At 43.2% G+C, this 17768-nt stretch overlaps 1 protein-coding gene across 4 annotated transcripts; it reads right to left on the bottom strand.

The window, feature by feature from the left end:
- Positions 1–5450: 5450 nt before the first annotated feature.
- On the bottom strand, positions 5451–17590 carry LOC118090887 (zinc finger protein 883-like). 4 transcript variants are annotated; one of them, XM_060279348.1, is made up of 6 exons: positions 17332–17590; positions 12137–12629; positions 11874–11955; positions 10582–10664; positions 9148–9274; positions 5451–7842 (listed from the first exon to the last, which is right to left on the bottom strand). In XM_060279348.1, exons 2-6 carry the CDS (start codon positions 12578–12580, stop codon positions 6740–6742), a joined length of 1839 nt encoding a protein of 612 aa, XP_060135331.1. In that variant the 5' UTR covers positions 12581–12629; positions 17332–17590; the 3' UTR covers positions 5451–6739. The 4 variants fall into 4 exon arrangements, with proteins under 4 accessions (XP_060135331.1, XP_060135334.1, XP_060135332.1 ...); XM_060279351.1 differs by having other exon boundaries at positions 12137–12601; XM_060279349.1 differs by lacking the exon at positions 17332–17590 and adding an exon at positions 14486–14946.
- Between the last annotated feature and the right edge of the window lie 178 nt (positions 17591–17768).

Raw genomic sequence — 17768 nt, 5'->3', positions numbered from 1 at the left:
TAGTAAACATCTATTTCCATATGGAATGGTTGAATTTGTTGGGTCAGCCGGGGGCAAGAACGATCCCCAGGCATAATGCAGGAACGAATCCAGCCCATCTCTCCCGTCAGCGTCCAGCGTGCAGCTCTAGGGAGTTCCGACAGCCCTTTCCCGACGATTTATTATGACCCATGTCTTGGAGACACTGAGTGCATATTCAGAGTCCAGCAGAGATAAAACGCAGACGGATCCAGGCTGAGGTTGTGTACTAAAAACTACTTTATTAAGCGTAAGGCAGAACGAAAGAAAACATGTCTCCTCTCGCTGAGAGAAGTCCGAAGAAAAACAAACAAATGGAAACAGAATACAGCAAACATCCGCTCCCGTGAGTGAGAGGAATAGAAACCTAACCTCCTCCCCCTTTCTATATATATATATATATATATCACTGGGCAGTGTGTTAGTACAGTCCCAGTTTCTGTACATAGGTACAGTGTCGTTCCCTGGGAACGATCTTGGACAACAAATCAGCAGGCATCTCAGCTCCTGGCATATAGGACACTGTTACGAGTCCGTTCTGAACAGATTCCCTTGCATGTCGTAATTTTATTTTTATATTTTTTTATTTTTCAAATAATATTTATTGATTTTCAAACATTTCAACATAAAAACAAAAACAAAAAGCAAAAATAAAACATAATCAAAAAAGAAAAAGAAAAAACATATCAATTCATTACATTAACTTGACATTGTGGACTTCCTTGAGTCCCCCCACACTGGGTCCATTTATTCAATCTAAATAAAGCAATTTTACTTTATCATCTTAAATCATTCTAACACATTTTTTCCATTATTTCACAACCAATTCTAATCTACACAAAGAAAGAAAAAACATCAACTATCCTCACCATTAATTCATTAATTAATCCAAATCTAAATTTATTTTCCCATCCATCTCTAATTCTTCCTTTAGCCTCACAATTTATACCCCAAATTTTCCCCCATACATTCAAATACTATTTCTTCTATCATAATAACCTTTAACCACATTTATCTAATTCTATCCCCCTTCCCCTGGACTCCGGATCTCCCAGATGTATCAACCAGCTCCATAAAAAGTTCCAGTTTCGGATCATCTTAATCAATCAGAAAATTACCCATTGTTGCTCCTCACCCTATTCCCACTCTTTCGCCACCTATCCACTGTTAGGATTTATTGATGGAGACAGACACGTTTGGTCTTGCTTCCGAGATGCTTTAGAATAAACGCTTGTATATATGCAAGAACTTCTCTGACTTTTCTCTGATGCTGCTTGCTGCTGCCAAACCACGCTAACGCTGGAGATGAACTCTGAAGATAATGTGTCCAGACTCCAAGGAGCCTGGATCGTGTTACAGCTGGCTACCGCAGGAGAGAAGACACCCAGCAGAGGCTTGCCCTGGGCTTGGTGGCCCAGGTCTTCTGCGGTTTTGCCAACAAAGGGTTATGGGCCCAGTAATGGAATGGCTAATTGCCTAGAAGGTTGCAGAACTGGCTGGTGTTCTGACCCAGGCAGCAGAAAGGCAGCAGCGTGTTCAGAATGCAGCTACAGGATGCTGGATAACGTCGGACAAAGAGGAGAGGAGGTATGTGGAAAAGCGAAAGGCTTTTTACTTGCCGCGGCAAGAGACTTTGATCTGCGCAGCCTGAAGTTTTATGGCGGGCAGTAATACTTTCACAGTGATTAATGACTGTGAGGACAGTGGACAGTGAGAAGAGCTGCAGCATTTTCCCAGTTTCCCAGGGAAAATGGAGTTTTTGCACAGCTCTGAACAGATAATTTTCCTTCAAGGAGAAAATTATCAGAAATGGGCAAAGTGTATACAGAAGAGGCTGCAGGATGCAGGAGTGTGGTACACAATTGCCGCAAAGAGGGGGAGGGCTAATTCCCCAGACCTTACCAGCTGGAGGGAAGATGATTCTTTCACTAGAGGAATGATTATCCTAAGTTTGTGTCCGGGACAATTGATTTACGTCGGTGCATGCAATTCGGCTTGCAAGATGTGGGAAACATTGAAGCTAGCTCTTGGAGGGGGAGGAAGCTGTGATGGCGATTCCCCAAATGATTGCTGGAGTGCTGGGGCACCCGGTTGCAAACCACAGGAAGAGCTGGCTGTGATGTCAGACCTGGTGGGGGTGCAGTCTCCAGTGAATGCAAGAGCTGAGGGCGCCACTTAGGAATTGCAGCAGGAGCTGGCTGTCGCGTCAGACCTGGAACAAGTGGCTGCACAGAATGCTTCAATGGAAATGGCTGAGGGCGCCAGTTGCAGATCTCAGGGGGAGATGGCGTCATCATCCCACACAGCCGTGCAGTCCCGTGGGAACCAAGGTCAGTCTTCAAAGTCTTTCCAGAAGCTGAGATGTAAACACAAGCCTGCAGGTGCAGCTTTGTCGCGAAGGAGGGGCAAGGAGATGCCCACAAAAGTGAAGCTTGTTGACAAGACCCAGCCGAAGGGGGGAGAATTGCAGCCCACAACAGTGTCACAAGGCAAGGAGAAGGGGGGCGGCCAGGAGCAGAAGCCCACACAGCAGCAAAACGGGACTTTGCTGGCACGAAAAGTTCAATGCAAGTTTTTTGTCAGTTCCACAATTCAGAAGCACGTTTGCAGTGACAGACGTTTGTTTACTTGCTTTTCTTCACAGAATGGTTTCGTGAAGTCTAGTGAAGGACTTTTAAATGTGCAGGGAGCTGGAGATGTTCACATAGGAGGACTGAACTTGACACTATGTGATGTTTTGTATGTGCAAGATGCACAAATTAATTTGCTTTCCATTTCACAGATGTCTGAAGAAGGGTATGGAGTTTCTTTCGAAAATGGAAGCTGTCTCATCAAGAAAGGCGATGAGGAATTTCTGAATGCTCCAAGAGTTGATAATCAATATGTGTTTACTTTTGATTATGTTGATGAAAATGTGGTTGATATGCCTGAAGTTGCCTGTGATGCTAACACTAATCAGCTTCTTCTTACAGGTGGTTTTGATCACACCAATGGTCACCTGGGTTTGCAGGAGGTGTCCAAGGAGGAGCATGGAGAGGGTTTAAAGGTTCAACCCTGTGATTCTTTTGCTGATTGCAATGATGTAATTGCTGATGATGGGCATAGCTGCCAAGTTTTCCCTTTTCTCGCGAGGAAGCCTATTCAGCATAAGGGAAAATCCCTTAAAAAAGGGGATAACTTGGCAGCTATGATGATGGGAAGCTTTCTAGCAGACAGACTTCCACACCCTGTGAAGTGATTCATATTGATCTAGCTGATCAAATGACACTTTCAGTGGATGAAGTTGCAAATGACCAAGATGGTCAACTGAATCCCTCGGAGTGTGAGGGGGGGGGGGTACATCAGGAGTGATGATAGTGCCGATCCCATTGGAGTGAAATGCTCCTGTCCCAGTAAAGGTGAATTCACTTCTCAGGAGCTAGATGCTTTCCTGGATGAGAAGCGAATTCAAAAGGATCTCTCACGTCCCAACAGTTCTTGGGAGGGTGGTTTGTGTGAGGGAGCTGGGAATTCTTGAAAATCAATGCAGCAGGGACTTACACCCTTGTTGCACAGTGCCAATCCAGAGAAGATGCAAAAGGAAGGTATTTCCATGGTTCACCCAGATGGTGATGTCAATCCCAAGGGGGTGGTAAAGGAGGAAATTTCCCTGGTTCACCTAGGTGGTGCTACCAATCCCAAGTGGGAGGAAGGTGGGGGAATTTTCCTGGTTCATGCAAATGATGTGATTCACCCAAGTGAGGATGTAATTCATCCAGGTGATGATGATCAGGGTGGTTCTAATTCAGTGGGAGGTAGTGGTACTGCTGTGGCTGGTGATACAGCAGGCTACGAAGGTGTTGAAACCTCACTCAGACCTGCAGTTGAGTCCGACACTGAATTGGGAGAACCACTGCTCACCATTGGTCATTTTTCTCCAGAGAAAGAGGAAATGAGTGTTTGCAAATCTGAAGGGGCCACAACAGGCAAACAGCCTGAGAGATTTGCTGATGAGTTTGCTAAAACTGCTGATGCTGTTCTTAGTAGCTCAGAAAAGGTTTTTGAACCTGCAAGCTTCAAGGAGGTTCAGGAAATGACCTCAAAAGATGCTCAACCATGGCTAACTGCCATGAAAACAGAGATTGATTCCTTAGATAGGAATCCGACCTGGGAACTGGTCAAAATGGTCCCAGGAATGAAGCTGGTAAACAGCAGGTGGGTCTTTAAGGCCGAAACTGACCAACATGGCAAGGTAGTGAGGCACACAGCCAAACTGGTCGCAACAGGTTTTTCACAGGTTCAAGGTGAAAACAACATTGAGACTATTGCACCCGATGTGAAGTATGAATGCTTAAAGCTTTTGCTCAAGATTGCTTCGGAGGAGAAAATGCATGTATCACATATTGTATTGGATGCTAATGATGCAAATGTTTTGACTGGGATTTTGCAGGAGGATCTGTTTTTACTTCCACCTGCAGGAATGCACGTACCACAAGGGATGGTCTGCAAGTTGAAGAAATCCCTGTTTGGTCTCAAGAAGAGTGCCAGGTGTTGGGATACAACACTAACAGAGATGTTGCTTTCTCTAGGTTTTCACCAAATTATTGCTGATTCATGTGTGTTTGTCAAGGAAGAGGGGGAGCACAAACTGTATTGCTTTTGTTATGATGCTGAAATGCTTATCTTCTGGAAACACAGGGATTTGTACCAGCGTACACTTGCTAAGTTGCAGGAACACTACACCATGGTGGATCTTGGTGAAGTTTCCAACCATCTTTCTCTGGAAGTTGAGAAAGACAAAGAAGGTAGTTTTCTGGTGCACCAGACCCAGGAAATTACAGAGGTGTTGAACAGGATGGATTTGGATGATGGAAATCCTGTAGACACACCTATGGTGCCAGGTTATCAGGGAGATGATAACGCAGAAGCATTTTCTGACACCACTTTGTATAGATGTGTTCTAGGCAAGCTATGCTTCATTGCAAAATGTTCAAGACCTGACATTGCTGCAAGCTGTGATTTGCTTGGCAGGCATGCAAACAATCCTACTGTTAAGGATTGGCAAGATCTGCAGCGCATAGGTTGCTATCTTCGAAGCACTATACACTACAGGCTGAAGTTGACAGGTCAAAAGACTGGAGGTCTTGAGATTTTTGCAGATGCAAGTTTCGGAGGTGATGCCACAGGTGGCACAAGCTCTTCTGGCGTTTGCTACTTGTACAACCACTGTCTGGTTGGCTGGATGTGCAAGGAGCAAACAATAGTGAGTCTGAGTTCCTATGCAGCGGAACTCAACACTCTCTCATTCTCGCTCACAGATTGCGAGTGGTTGATGCAACTGTTTCAGGATGTCAAAGTCAAGGTGACTTGTCCAGTACAGGTGTATCAGGACAACATTTCCTGTTTGGATTTGCTAGCTTCAGAGGGTTGCAAGCAAAGGTCCAGGTTCTTGCAGATGAGGTTACGTCATGCAAGAGAGTGTATTAGGAAGGGACCAGGTCAAGTGTTCTACATGCCAGGTAATGATTTGGGGTTCTTCTGGGGGGCCGCATTGCTCTTGCGGCTCCCCCACCCCACCCTCACAGCGCCAGGAACCTCGGAGCTTGCGGATTCCTCACCGATCAGCACTGGCGGTAGACTGGAAGTCCTTGTGTGTCGTAATTTTAACTGCAAGTGCTTTGTTCTTTGCTTACAACTCTCAGAAGAGCCAGTGTGGTGTAGTGGTTAAGAGCGGTAGACTCCGCTCCTGCACATGCAGCTGCTGGGTGACCTTGGGCTAGTCACACTTCTCTGAAGTCTCTCAGCCCCACCCACCTCACAGGGTGTCTGTTGTGGGGGAGGAGGGGAAAGGAGATTGTTAGCCGCTTTGAGACTCCTTCGGGTAGTGATAAAGCGGGATATCAAATCCAAACTCTTCTTCTTCTTCTCTTCAGAAGTTAGCAAAGCCAAACATGCTTTGTTGTCCTGATAAACCTGTATAGGACACTCTACATGAATTCTCATGTCTTTACACAATTGCAACAACCATTCGCAATCCATAAGTGAATATGACAGAGCATTGAGTTCAGCTTCACAATAACTTAGGCTCACTGTTTGCTTCTTGCACGACCAGTCAAACAGACTCTGGTTGTACATGTAGCAAACTCCAGATGTGCGTTTACCATCTGTGGTGTCACTTCCAAAACCTGCATCTGCAAATATTTCAAGACCTCCAGACTTTTGATCAATGTATCTTAGTCTGTAGTGCATAGTACCTTTCAGGTAACGTGCTATGCGCTTCAGTGCTTTCCAATCCTTAACTGTAGGATTGTAAGGGTGTCTGCTAAGTAGATTAGTGCTGACTGCAATATCGGGTCTTGAACATCTGGCAATGAAGTTTAGTTTGCCTAGAACACTTCTGTACTGTGTAATATCAGAAAGTGCTTCATTGGTATCTTCCACCTGAAAACCTGTTACCATTGGTAACAAAAAAAGCTCAACCTGACTGGCATAAGATACGAGAGCTACAGGTTGCCTTTGTTGGTGGGATAGATTTCAGTGCCTCACTGGTCAGCTACTGCCTGCCTTAAGCCGGGTAGCCCCTGTTCAATAAAGCGTTGACCTGCTACCATCCACCCGCTACTGTGCTTGGACCTCAGAGTACCACTCAACACATGGACTGAAATTCTGCACTAGGCAAGAGCTCTTTGACAGAGGAACAGACTCCCTCAGGAGGTGGTGGACTCTCCTTCCTTGGAGGTTCTTAAGCAGAGGTCGTCTGGTCGTCTGTCAGGGATGCTTTAGCTGAGATTCCTGCATTGCAAGGGGTTGGACTAGATGACTCATGGGGTCCCTTTGAACTCAGCAATTCTATAATTCTATTATTCTCCCTGCTGTGAATTTTTTGATGGGTAGCGAGATTGCCTCTCCTGCTGAAGCTGTTTCCACATTCCAGGCACTGATATGGTTTCTCCCCTGTATGAATGCTTTGATGGGAAGTGAGATGGGAGTTCCGACTGAAGCTCTTTCCGCATTCCAAGCACTGGTAGGGTTTCTGCCCTGAATGAATGCTTTGATGGGAAGCGAGACTTTCCTTCCTACTAAAGCCCTTTCCACACTCTTGGCACTGAAATGGTTTCTCTCCACTGTGAATACTTTGATGTCGACGGATGTTTGCACTTGTAGTAAAGGTCTTCCCACATTCCATACACTGGTAGGGTTTCTCCCCTGTATGAATTCTTTGATGGTACGTGAGACTTTCCTTCCAAGGGAAGCTCTTTCCACATTCCAAGCACTGATAGGGTTTCTCCTCTCTATGAATTCTTTGATGGGAAGTGAGATGGGAGTTCCGACCAAAGCTCTTTCCGCATTCCAAGCACTTGTAAGGTTTCTCTCCTGTATGAATACTTTGATGGGAAGTGAGATTGGAGCTCTTATTAAAGCTCTTTCCACATTCCAAGCACTGATACGGTTTCTCCCCACTGTGAATTATCTGATGTCGACGGACGTTTGTGTGTATATTAAAACACTTCCCACATTCCAAGCACTGATAGGGTTTCTTTCCTGTATGAATGGTTTGATGAGAACTGAGACTTCTCTTCCGAATGAATCTCTTTCCACATTCCAAGCAGTGATAAGGTTTTTCTCCCGTATGAAGTCTCTGATGGGAAGTGAGACTTTCCCTCCGACTGAAGCTCTTTCCACATTCCAAGCACTGATAAGGTTTGTTCCCAATGGGATTTCTTTGATGGGAAGAGGAACGGGAGCTCTGGCTGAAGCTCTCTCCATGCTCCAAATATTGATACGGCTTCTCCAGTGTGTGAATTATGTCATGGTCTCCCTTCTTAATTTCCCATTCATCACCACCTGAAATGAAGAAAAAGATGGATTAGAGTCTCAGGAAGAAATGGGAGTTCCCAATTATGGAGCAATACTCATTAACACTTGTGATACAGGGACTTAGATGGGAAATCTTATTCCAGGGTTCACAGCCTTTGATTACTAGCATTAACAGAAATACCTATGAGAACCTGAGATTCAAATAGCCTGTCTCTCTCCTGGGATAGGTATTGATTAGCCCAATCATGGAATCTGCTCCACCTCCAATAGCTGTCATCTCTTTAGTCAATCAAAAACAGACAGAAGCAAAGAAGAAAAAAGGAGTTCATGTCCCCAAGTGAGAGACTTCTGGGAAAGGATTTATAATGAATTGAAAAAAGTGCTGAAAAGCACCTTTGTTAAGAAACCAGAGGCCTTTCTACTTGGGATAACAGGGGATGACATCCCCAAGAAATATGTTGTTTTCTTTTTGTATGCCACAACAGCTGCAAGAATCCTATTGGCAAAGAATTGGAAGAATGAAGAATTACCAACTGTGGATGAATGGCAGAAGAAATTGATAGAATTTATGGAACTGTCTGAGTTGACGGGGAGACTTCGGGACCAGAGCGAAGAAGCAGCGGAAGAAGATTGGAAGAAATTTAGAAATTATTTGAAAAATAAGCATGTAATAGATTGATTTAATGGTAGTGAGGGAGACATAAGGATGTTGTAGACTATATAAGGGTTTGAAAATAAGTAGTTTTAGAAGATTGGGATATTAGAATTAAGATGAAAGATATAGACTGAGTGTTTAAAAGATAAGAAATAATAATTATAATATGGTAATATGGATGATAATTTAGAATTTGTACTAGATTTAGAATTTACTAAATATGAAATGTAACGAAGCGCAGCAGGAGGAGGGAGAGGAAGTCACTAGATTAGAAATAAGGTTTATAAATAAGAAGTTTTAGTTTTTGCAATTTTTTCTTTTTGTGTGTTTTTGGGTTTTTTGTATTATGTATTTTTTGTATACGTTTATTGTGTTTTGTATTTTTGCATGTGTGGAAAATCTTTAATAAATATATTTTTAAAAAGAAAAGAAAAAAAGCAGTTCAGACCAGCCTGATAAGTGTCTAAAAGGAAATAACAGGAAACAACAGGAGGAACGATATTAACAGACAAAATAAGCAATAGCCCCCCATGGAAGGTGAGTTGTGGAGGTGTTAGCATTGCACCCCAGATGCTGCAAGTGGCCCTGTTGAGTTCCATCAAAATCAGGGAAGCTTATCACAGAGAGATATGTGTGGAATTTCCAAACAGAGATTATCATCCACAAAGGAGCCTTACTGAGAGAGGCCACGATCCCACGATTCTCCTCCATGACTTCCTTATGCAGAGCTCTCTGGTCAAGATCCAGCAACGCCCACTCCTCGTCTGTGAAATGAACAGTGACATCTTCAAAGCACACGGGACCCTAAGAGAGAAAGAGAAAGGCCCTCCTCTCAGTCAGAATGAAGATGATCTACTATACATTGCTCTGTTGCTTTCTGCTGTGTTGTTTTAATGGGATCGTTTTGCTGCACATTTTAATTGTGAGTGTTTCTTTAAACATCTTAATGGAATTCTTTTATTGTGCATTTTAATGCTGGACATAAATGGGAGGACTCCACAATGTGTTCCTGAAATCACTCTGTCTGCGCCAGCATTCCCGCTTACCAGACGGAAGGATTCCTGCTCTCCTTTCCCTGTGTGCTGTTTTGGAAGAACCTGATACCCTGAAGTCAACTTTAAGAGAAACATGGGGGCACAGGAAGGGGGAGGAGATTGGGGAGAAAGCCCCATTCCGTAACTCTTGGGGCTGGTTAGCTGAATCCTGGCCACTTTGTGGGATGTAATCCACCGGGAGCAGTCAAGTACAACATTCCTTGTTTTCCTAGAGTGGACATGCAAGGGGATGTTGGGGATGTTTGGTCCAGTCAGTTGAACTTCCTGTTCCTCCTGGCCTGGAGCATCCTTCCTTTTGCATGTGACTAGTGGGTGAGTGTGACTTTTCCAGACCTGGTAAAAGGCCAAGTCATGCAGCCACTCTCTCTCTTTTTCATCTTCCTTTCATCCTGCAAACTTCCTGGACTGACCTGCTGGCTGCCAGCCAAGCAGTCCCCCAGGTCATCTCCCTTACGAGGTAAACCTGTTTTTATACATTTGCAACTTTCAGCCTTAAGCCTGCCTTCAGGGATCACACTGTGCTCTGCCTGATTGTCAGTAAACTTTCTTTTTATTGCTTATGAATAAGACTGTGGTGTCTTTATTCTTTTAGGAGGGATTCAAGGGGTCTTACCAGGAAAATATTAGAACACATTTCAATCTGGACAAGCCAGATTAAATTGCGTATTGTCTTAAGAAACTCACACGGGTTTGCAACTAATTTTCTGCTGTGTAAAGAGGGAATGCACTCTGCTTGCTAGCGCAAGTTAGGAAGGATATGAATAAACAATATATACTCTCCTGCCACCCTGAACATTCCCACACACTTTTGTATGGTGTGTAAACTGCTCAGACGCCTGTCTTAGCATTCAGTAAATCTAGAAATAAAACTGCAAACGACTGGTGAATCATATTAGCAACATTCAGAAGGCGAGTTAAGGTGAGATGGCTGTTCCTTATTCTCAGCACACAGTAAGTCTTCTAAAATAGTATTTTCAGCCTTTGTTCCTTGGGTCTGGAGGGACCCTGGCTGCCCCTCCCCTCTGCCTCCTTCCCCCCAATGCTCTTTTCCCCTACCCCATCTGGTTCCGCAGCCGTTGCTTCTCCTTCACCACCATGAATAGATGGAAGAGGAGATCTTGCTGACATAATCCTGTCACCTGCAAGAGACAGAGGTAAGTGGGAAGCCAGGAGTAGATGCTTTTCTCAGAGGTGAAACACTACATATCTACAAATGGGCCTTTGAAAAAGTCTTGCCTGCTGAATGGATTATGACATTTGCACCCATTTCATATTTTAGTTAAATTGGGAAAGGAGTACGACAAGGTTGTATATTTGTCTCCCTGCTTATTTAACTTATATGCAGAATTCATCATGCGAAAGGCTGGACTAGATGAATCCCAAGCCGGAATTAAGATTGCCGGAAGAAATATCAACAAGCTCAGATATGCAGATGACACAACCTTGATGGCAGAAAGTGAGGAGGAATTACAGAACCTTTTAATGAGGGTGAAGAGGAGAGCGCAAAATATGGTCTGAAGCTCAACATCAAAAAAACCAAGATCATGGCCACTGGTCCCATCACCTCCTGGCAAATAGAAGGGGAAGAAATGGAGGCAGTGAGAGATTTTACTTTCTTGGGCTCCTTGATCACTGCAGATGGTGACAGCAGTCACGAAATTAAAGGACGCCTGCTTCTTGGGAGAAAAGCAATGACAAACCTAGACAGCATCTTAAAAAGCAGAGACATCACCTCGCCGACAAAGGTCCGTATAGTTAAAGCTATGGTTTTCCCAGTAGTGATGTATGGAAGTGAGAGCTGGACCATAAAGAAGGCTGATCGCCGAAGAATTGATGCTTTTGAATTATGGTGCTGGAGGAGACTCTTGAGAGTCCCATGGACTGCAAGAAGATCAAACCTATCCATTCTGAAGGAAATCAGCCCTGAGTGCTCACTGGAAGGACAGATCGTGAAGCTGAGGCTCCAATACTTTGGCCACCTCATGAGAAGAGAAGACTCCCTGGAAAAGACCCTGATGTTGGGAAAGATTGAGGGCACTAGGAGAAGGGGACGTCAGAGGACGAGATGGTTGGACAGTGTTCTCGAAGCTACGAACATGAGTTTGACCAAACTGCGGGAGGCAGTGGAAGACAGGAGTGCCTGGCGTGCTCTGGTCTATGGGGTCACGAAGAGTCGGACACGACTAAACAACTAAACAATAACAACATATTTTAGTTGTGTTAAAAATATATCTTCCCTCCTTGGGGGCTCTTGGACCATATTCCCCCAAAAGATAAAAATAATCCTTGTGTCAGTTTCGAAATCCACAGAATGTAACCAAACAGAGAAAAATCTTATTCCTCCTTACCCAGCGGCTTCTCTCTGGTGTCCAACAGAGTCCTTTCAGTCCTAAAGGAATCCAGACCCATTTCTGCAAACAGATCCTGTCTCTGAAATAGCAACAAGGATTCAAAACAGAAAATGGGGAGAAAGATTAGCAATGGCAGAGGCGAAAACCTGAGGGTTATTCAATCTCATTCCTTGGGTGCTTTCCAAAAAGGAATGGGCCATTAGTAGAAAATTTAGGGAGACTCTCCCTCATGTTCTGAGCCAGAGGAAAGTCTCTCTCACCTGCTTTCTCTCCTCTGCCTGACTCAGGAGGAAACCTTCGGCCAGGGCCACCGCCTGGGAACTGGTCTCGGCTCCACATTCCCTCACCCAGCTCTCCATCTCCGGTGGAAGGGCAGCCAGGAACTGCTCCAAGATCACCAGGTCCAGCATCTCAGCTTTCGTGTGCCTTTCTGGCTTCAGCCATTGCCGGCAAAGGTTGTAGAGTCGGCTGCAAACTTCTCGAGGTCCTTTGGCCTCCTGGCAGCAGAACTGCCGGAACTGCTGGCTCTGCACATCTGAGCGGAGAGTGTCCCCCTCACCCAGGATCTTCTGCACAGCGTTTTCCCAGAATCCCCCACTGCTCCCAGTTCTGACGGCATGGCCTCTTCCTCCTTCAGGGCCAGCTGAGTCTTCCTCATCTATCTGTGCTCTCAGGAAGACTCCAAGGGAGATGAAGGAACCCATTGATCTTCTGCCAAGTTCTGTCTGTTCGAATTAGACGTGTTAGCAAATTCTACAAAGCAAGCACATTATTCTGATATAAAACTGACTGCTAGGAGGAAAGAGGAGAAGATATACCTGCAAATTTATTGTGCTATTTTTGTGTTATACCTCTGACGTGAGAAGACTGTCAGTATTTATTTAATATTATTTGCTTAATTAAAAAGAATTTGGTGGCTCCCTAGAGGCAAACAGAGTGAGCACAGTCTCTGGTAAGAGAGAGGTGCAGCAGTCTAAAAACTTACAAAGCATTGGATAACATTAACAAATATGGATATTCTAGACCTGGAGGGTCATGATAACAGGTTTAGTTGGCACGCATATTTATGGTATGAGAAGGCAGAAGAACATAAAGGTTTCTTGAATCATCTTGAAATATAAAAATATATAAATTTATTAGAACAGAAAACACCCTGGTGGCTTTCCCCACTAGAAGCGATATCCTTGAAAAAATTAAATACGAGAAACGATTGGGCAACATATAAAGAGCTGTTAACGGAAGTAGAACCACAATTGAAATTGCAAAATTTTGAGGACATAAGAAATTTAGTTACAGGTAGGTAGCCGTGTTGGTCTGACGTAGTCGAAACAAAATAAAAAAATTCCTTCCAGCAGCACCTTCAAGACCAACTAAGTTTTTTATTTTGGTATGAGCTTTCGTGTGCATGCACACGAAAGCTCATACCAAAATAAAAAACTTAGTTGGTCTTTAAGGTGCTGCCGGAAGGAATTTTTTTAATAAGAAATTTATTAACTGATTGGTTACAATATCACCAACTAGATGGTATATTTAAGATGGATAAAAAGAATGGATTTAGTAATGAAATCTCAAGGTTTGAAAAAGAATTGTTAGAGAATAATTTAAAAATTACTTTCTAAAATGTCCAAACTAATTTTAGAATGGTATACAAAAGCTGAAGAAGTTAAATCTGTAATGAAACAATGGGCGAAAGATTTTGGGTACAATGTACAGATTTCATCATGGGAGACGTTATGTAAAGATGATCTGAAATTTACAGCATGTTGTATGTTGAAAGAAAAATATATGATAATGGTGTACCATTGGTATCTAACTCCCAGTAAGATAGCAAAGATGTTTAAGACAGCTACAAATATCTGTTGGAAGTGTAAGGAAAAAGAAGGCCCTTTTTATCATATGTGGTGGACAGGCAAGGTAACAAAAGCATTCTGGGAAATGTTTAAAATAACTTTTATTTTAAAAGCCAGAAGTTTTTATTTTAGGAATTATAGGTGCTAAAATTCCAAGGGAACAGAAACTATTGTTTATGGATGTGACGACAGCGGTGCGGATGCTATTTGCCCAGAGATGGAAAGAAGCCAAAGGCCCTTCCAGAGAAGAATGGCAGAAAAGTTGGTGGACTATGATGAAATGGCAAAAATGACCGGAAAAATAAGAAATCAAGAAGACCCAAATTTTAATAAGGAAAGGGGGGAAATTATAACTTATCTTAAAAAACCATTGTAAACAGTGTGATTGCAATAACACTTGTAATGTAACGAGACCTATGGATATAATAGAGATACAAAAATTCTGAATTATTGCAAAAGATACAGTAGGAAAAGTTTAACAATAAGGCCTACAAAGGGGAGGAGGGAAGCGCAGGGGATTTCATGGGAATCCTGTGTTTCGTTATATAACATGTCGTGGTGTGAGTGTAAATTTCTATATCAAAAATTAAATAAATCTGAAAAAAAATACAAAACATGCAAAGGAATGAAGCACCAGGATATGGGCTATGAGACATTTTTCAACATCATTTTGCTACCAGAGCTTCCCCTTTCTACCCCTCTGGGCTCTGGCATAGAACAGACCACATACTTTGGTAAATGAAGGTGGTTTTTACTTACAAACTTTCCAAGTTCAGATTCATGCATTTCTCCATACAGCAGCAAGAAAACACAGGCAGAAATCTTGGGTTACGAAACGGAATAAACGGTTTCTGAACGCGTGGCCAGACCTTAAAGAGATCAGGTATGTCCTATCTGGTCAAGTTCGCATGGTAAAAGAGGCCAAACAGCAGAAGGCAAGGCAGCAAAGACTTTTCCTGGCTTCATCAGCAAAGGTCTCCCCGCAACTGGGACTCCAAAGCCTTGCAGCCTCCGACGGCGGAGACAGAGCAGAAGAGCCCCGCATCGCCCTCTCCTCCTCCACCAACTGGCCTCGTCCTCTTTCAAAGCCATCTCGGTGAAGTATCTGGGTGTGAATATGACTGCAAAAAATTTAAATTTGTATAAAGATAATTATGATAAGTTATTGAATGAAATTAAGAGAGATTTGGATTATCTGGATGAATCTAAAGTTATCTATGTTGGGCCGAATTTCAGCTGCGAAGATGAATGTATTGCCAAAAATGTTATTTTTATTTCAAGCACTTCCTATTATTGACAAGATGAATTGTTTTAAGGAACGGCAAAAGGTCTTGTCTAAATTTATCTGGCAGGGGGGGAAACCCAGAATTAAGTTTAAGTTATTAACGGACTTGAAGGAGAGAGGGGGATTCTCCCTGCCAGATTTAAAGATATATTTTGAAGCTGCAGCCTTTTGCTGGTTGAAAGATTGGTTTTTGTTGGAAAATACTGATGTGTTAGATCTGGAAGGCTTTGACAATGTATTTGGTTGGCAAGCATATCTTCAGTAACACAAGATTAAGGTCCATAAAGGTTTTTAAAATCAGATAATTAAAAAATCATTATATAATGTTTGGATTAGATATAAGGATTTGTTATAAAGGATAACACCCAGCTGGATTCCACCATTGGAAGCTAAGACTCATAAAAGGTTGAATATGGAAACCAAGGGGCTGAAGTATAAAGATATATTGATGGAAGCAGGAGATCAATTTAAGTTAAGATCTTATGAACAGTTGAAAGATAATGTGGATGATTGGTTTCAATATTATCAGATAAATGAAGTGCTTAAAATGGATAAGAAAAATATAAGTTTTCAATCAGAGAAATCCAAACTGGAAATGGAATTGTTAGAGCCAAAAACTAAAAAAATCTTTCTAAGATGTACAATTTATTACTGGAGTGGCATACGAAAGATGAACAGGTGAAATCTGTAATGACTGATTGGGCTAAAGATGTGGGGCACAATATTATGTTGGAGGATTGGGAGAAGATGTGGGAAAAGGGTATCAAGTTTACAGCATCTAATATTTTGAGAGAGAATATGATGAAAATGATGTATAGATGGTATTTAACACGGGTTAAGTTAGCTAAAATTTATCATACACATGATAATAAATGCTAGAAATGTAAAGATGTGGAAGGAACCTTTTACCATAGGTGGTGGAAATGCCCCAAAGTAAGAGACTTCTGGGGAAAGATTTATAATGAATTGAAAAAGGTGTTGAAAAACACATTTATTAAGAAACCAGAAGCCTTTTTACTTGGTATAGTAGGGGAGGAAATCCCAAAAAAAGATGTTACTTTTTTCTGTACGCCACAACAGCAGCAATAATATCGGTAGCCAAGAATTGGAAGACACACAAATTACCAACAGTGGAAGATTGGCAAATGAAGATGATGGACTTTAAGGAACTAGCCGAACTGACGGGGAGACTACGTGACCAGGGAGAAGAGTCGGTGGAAGAAGATTGGAAGAAATTTAAAATTTATTTTAAAAAATATTGCAATATTTGATAATTTGGAAAATATTTGGAAGTTGTTATACGCTGCAGGTGTAAAACTAGTGGTTAGTATTTAAGAATTTACATAGTAATGAAATTAAGTAAATAATGAGAGAAAATTATAGTTACAGGTAGGTTGGTCTGACGTAGTTGAAACAAAATATTTTTTTTTTCTTCCAGCAGCACCTTAAAGACCAACTAAGTTTTGATTTTGGTATGAGCTTTCGTGTGCATGCACACTTCTTCAGATACACTGAAGCAGAGAAAATTATGTAAGGATAAGAAAAACAATGTGGTTGAAATTATGATTTAAAAATGGCTAAAGTTGATATGTAATGAAGCTCAGATAGGGGGACTTAAAAAGTTAAAGATATGAGATTTAGAAGTGTGAATTTTTTGTATTTTTTGTAATTTCTTTCCCATTTTTTCCCTATGTGGTATTTTCCCCCATTGTATTGTTGTGTAATGTTTTATTTGTTTGTTGTATGTTATTGTGATAAAATGAATAAAATGTTTAAAAACAAAACAAAACAAAGCCATCTCGGTTGCAGAGGTTTCAGCGCACGTTGCACGACGGAAGGACTTTCCTTGAGGATACCCTCCATCTGTCAACATCCACCACTCTTTCTTTCTTTCTTTCTTTCTTTCTTGCACAGGGTTTCGTTTCATGTCGGGATCTTTCCGTGCGGCTGCAGCCTCCGTTCACAAACGTGACCGATCCCTCCATCTGACCGGGGTTGATTCCCATGCCTTTCCCGCGCCGCCCCCCCCCCCCTTTGACCCAAAGACCCTCCCCAAAGGGGCCAGCAGCGCCTCCATGCCAGCCAAAGAAAGCGCAGAGCTGCCCCCCTGGCAGGACCCTCCGCTCCTTGACTTGGGGGTCCCGTCCCCCCCCCACATGCACGCTCCCCTGCAGCCCTGGGACCCCCCCCCCGGGCCAATGCACCCTCTGGGGAGAGAGAGAGAGAGAGAGAGAGAGGAGAGAAGAGAGAGAGAGAGAGAGAGAGAGAGAGAGAGAGAGAGAGAGAGAGAGAGAGAGAGAGAGAGAGAGCGAAGACTCACCGGATCCCAGCCTGCGCCACCGGGGCAGCATTTGCAGGGAGAGACAAAAGCAACCCCGTTTTTTGCCGGGAAAGTCTGGGGAGGGGCTTTTGCTCCGGAGGACCTGCCCTCCCCAGTCTTTCTTTCCTGTCCTCTCTAGGAATCCAGCTCGTTTATGTTTAACCCTTGGCAAGCCGAGCGCACCCAGCTCCCTCTTCTCTCTCTCTCTGGAGAGCAGGAGCCCAGGAGGAGCCACGTGCGTCGCGCGCAAAGCGTCCAGACTCCAGAGGTGCTTTATTTTGGGGACCCTCCTGTCTGGGGGCTGAGCTTCCCCCTCCCTGGCCTAGAAACCGGAGCAGGGAAAATGCTCTACAATAAGTGATCCCCCCAGAGGCAGAGGAAGGCAAGCAGAGGCTTGACAGGCATATGTCCAGAATGCTTTAGAGGAGGGAGAAAGG

The sequence above is a fragment of the Zootoca vivipara genome, chromosome 10 (assembly GCF_963506605.1).
Source record: "Zootoca vivipara chromosome 10, rZooViv1.1, whole genome shotgun sequence".
In the NCBI taxonomy this organism is placed as follows: domain Eukaryota; kingdom Metazoa; phylum Chordata; class Lepidosauria; order Squamata; family Lacertidae; genus Zootoca; species Zootoca vivipara.
The sequence above is the reverse complement of the archived record's forward strand: the minus strand, read 5'-3'. Positions and strand labels throughout refer to the sequence as shown.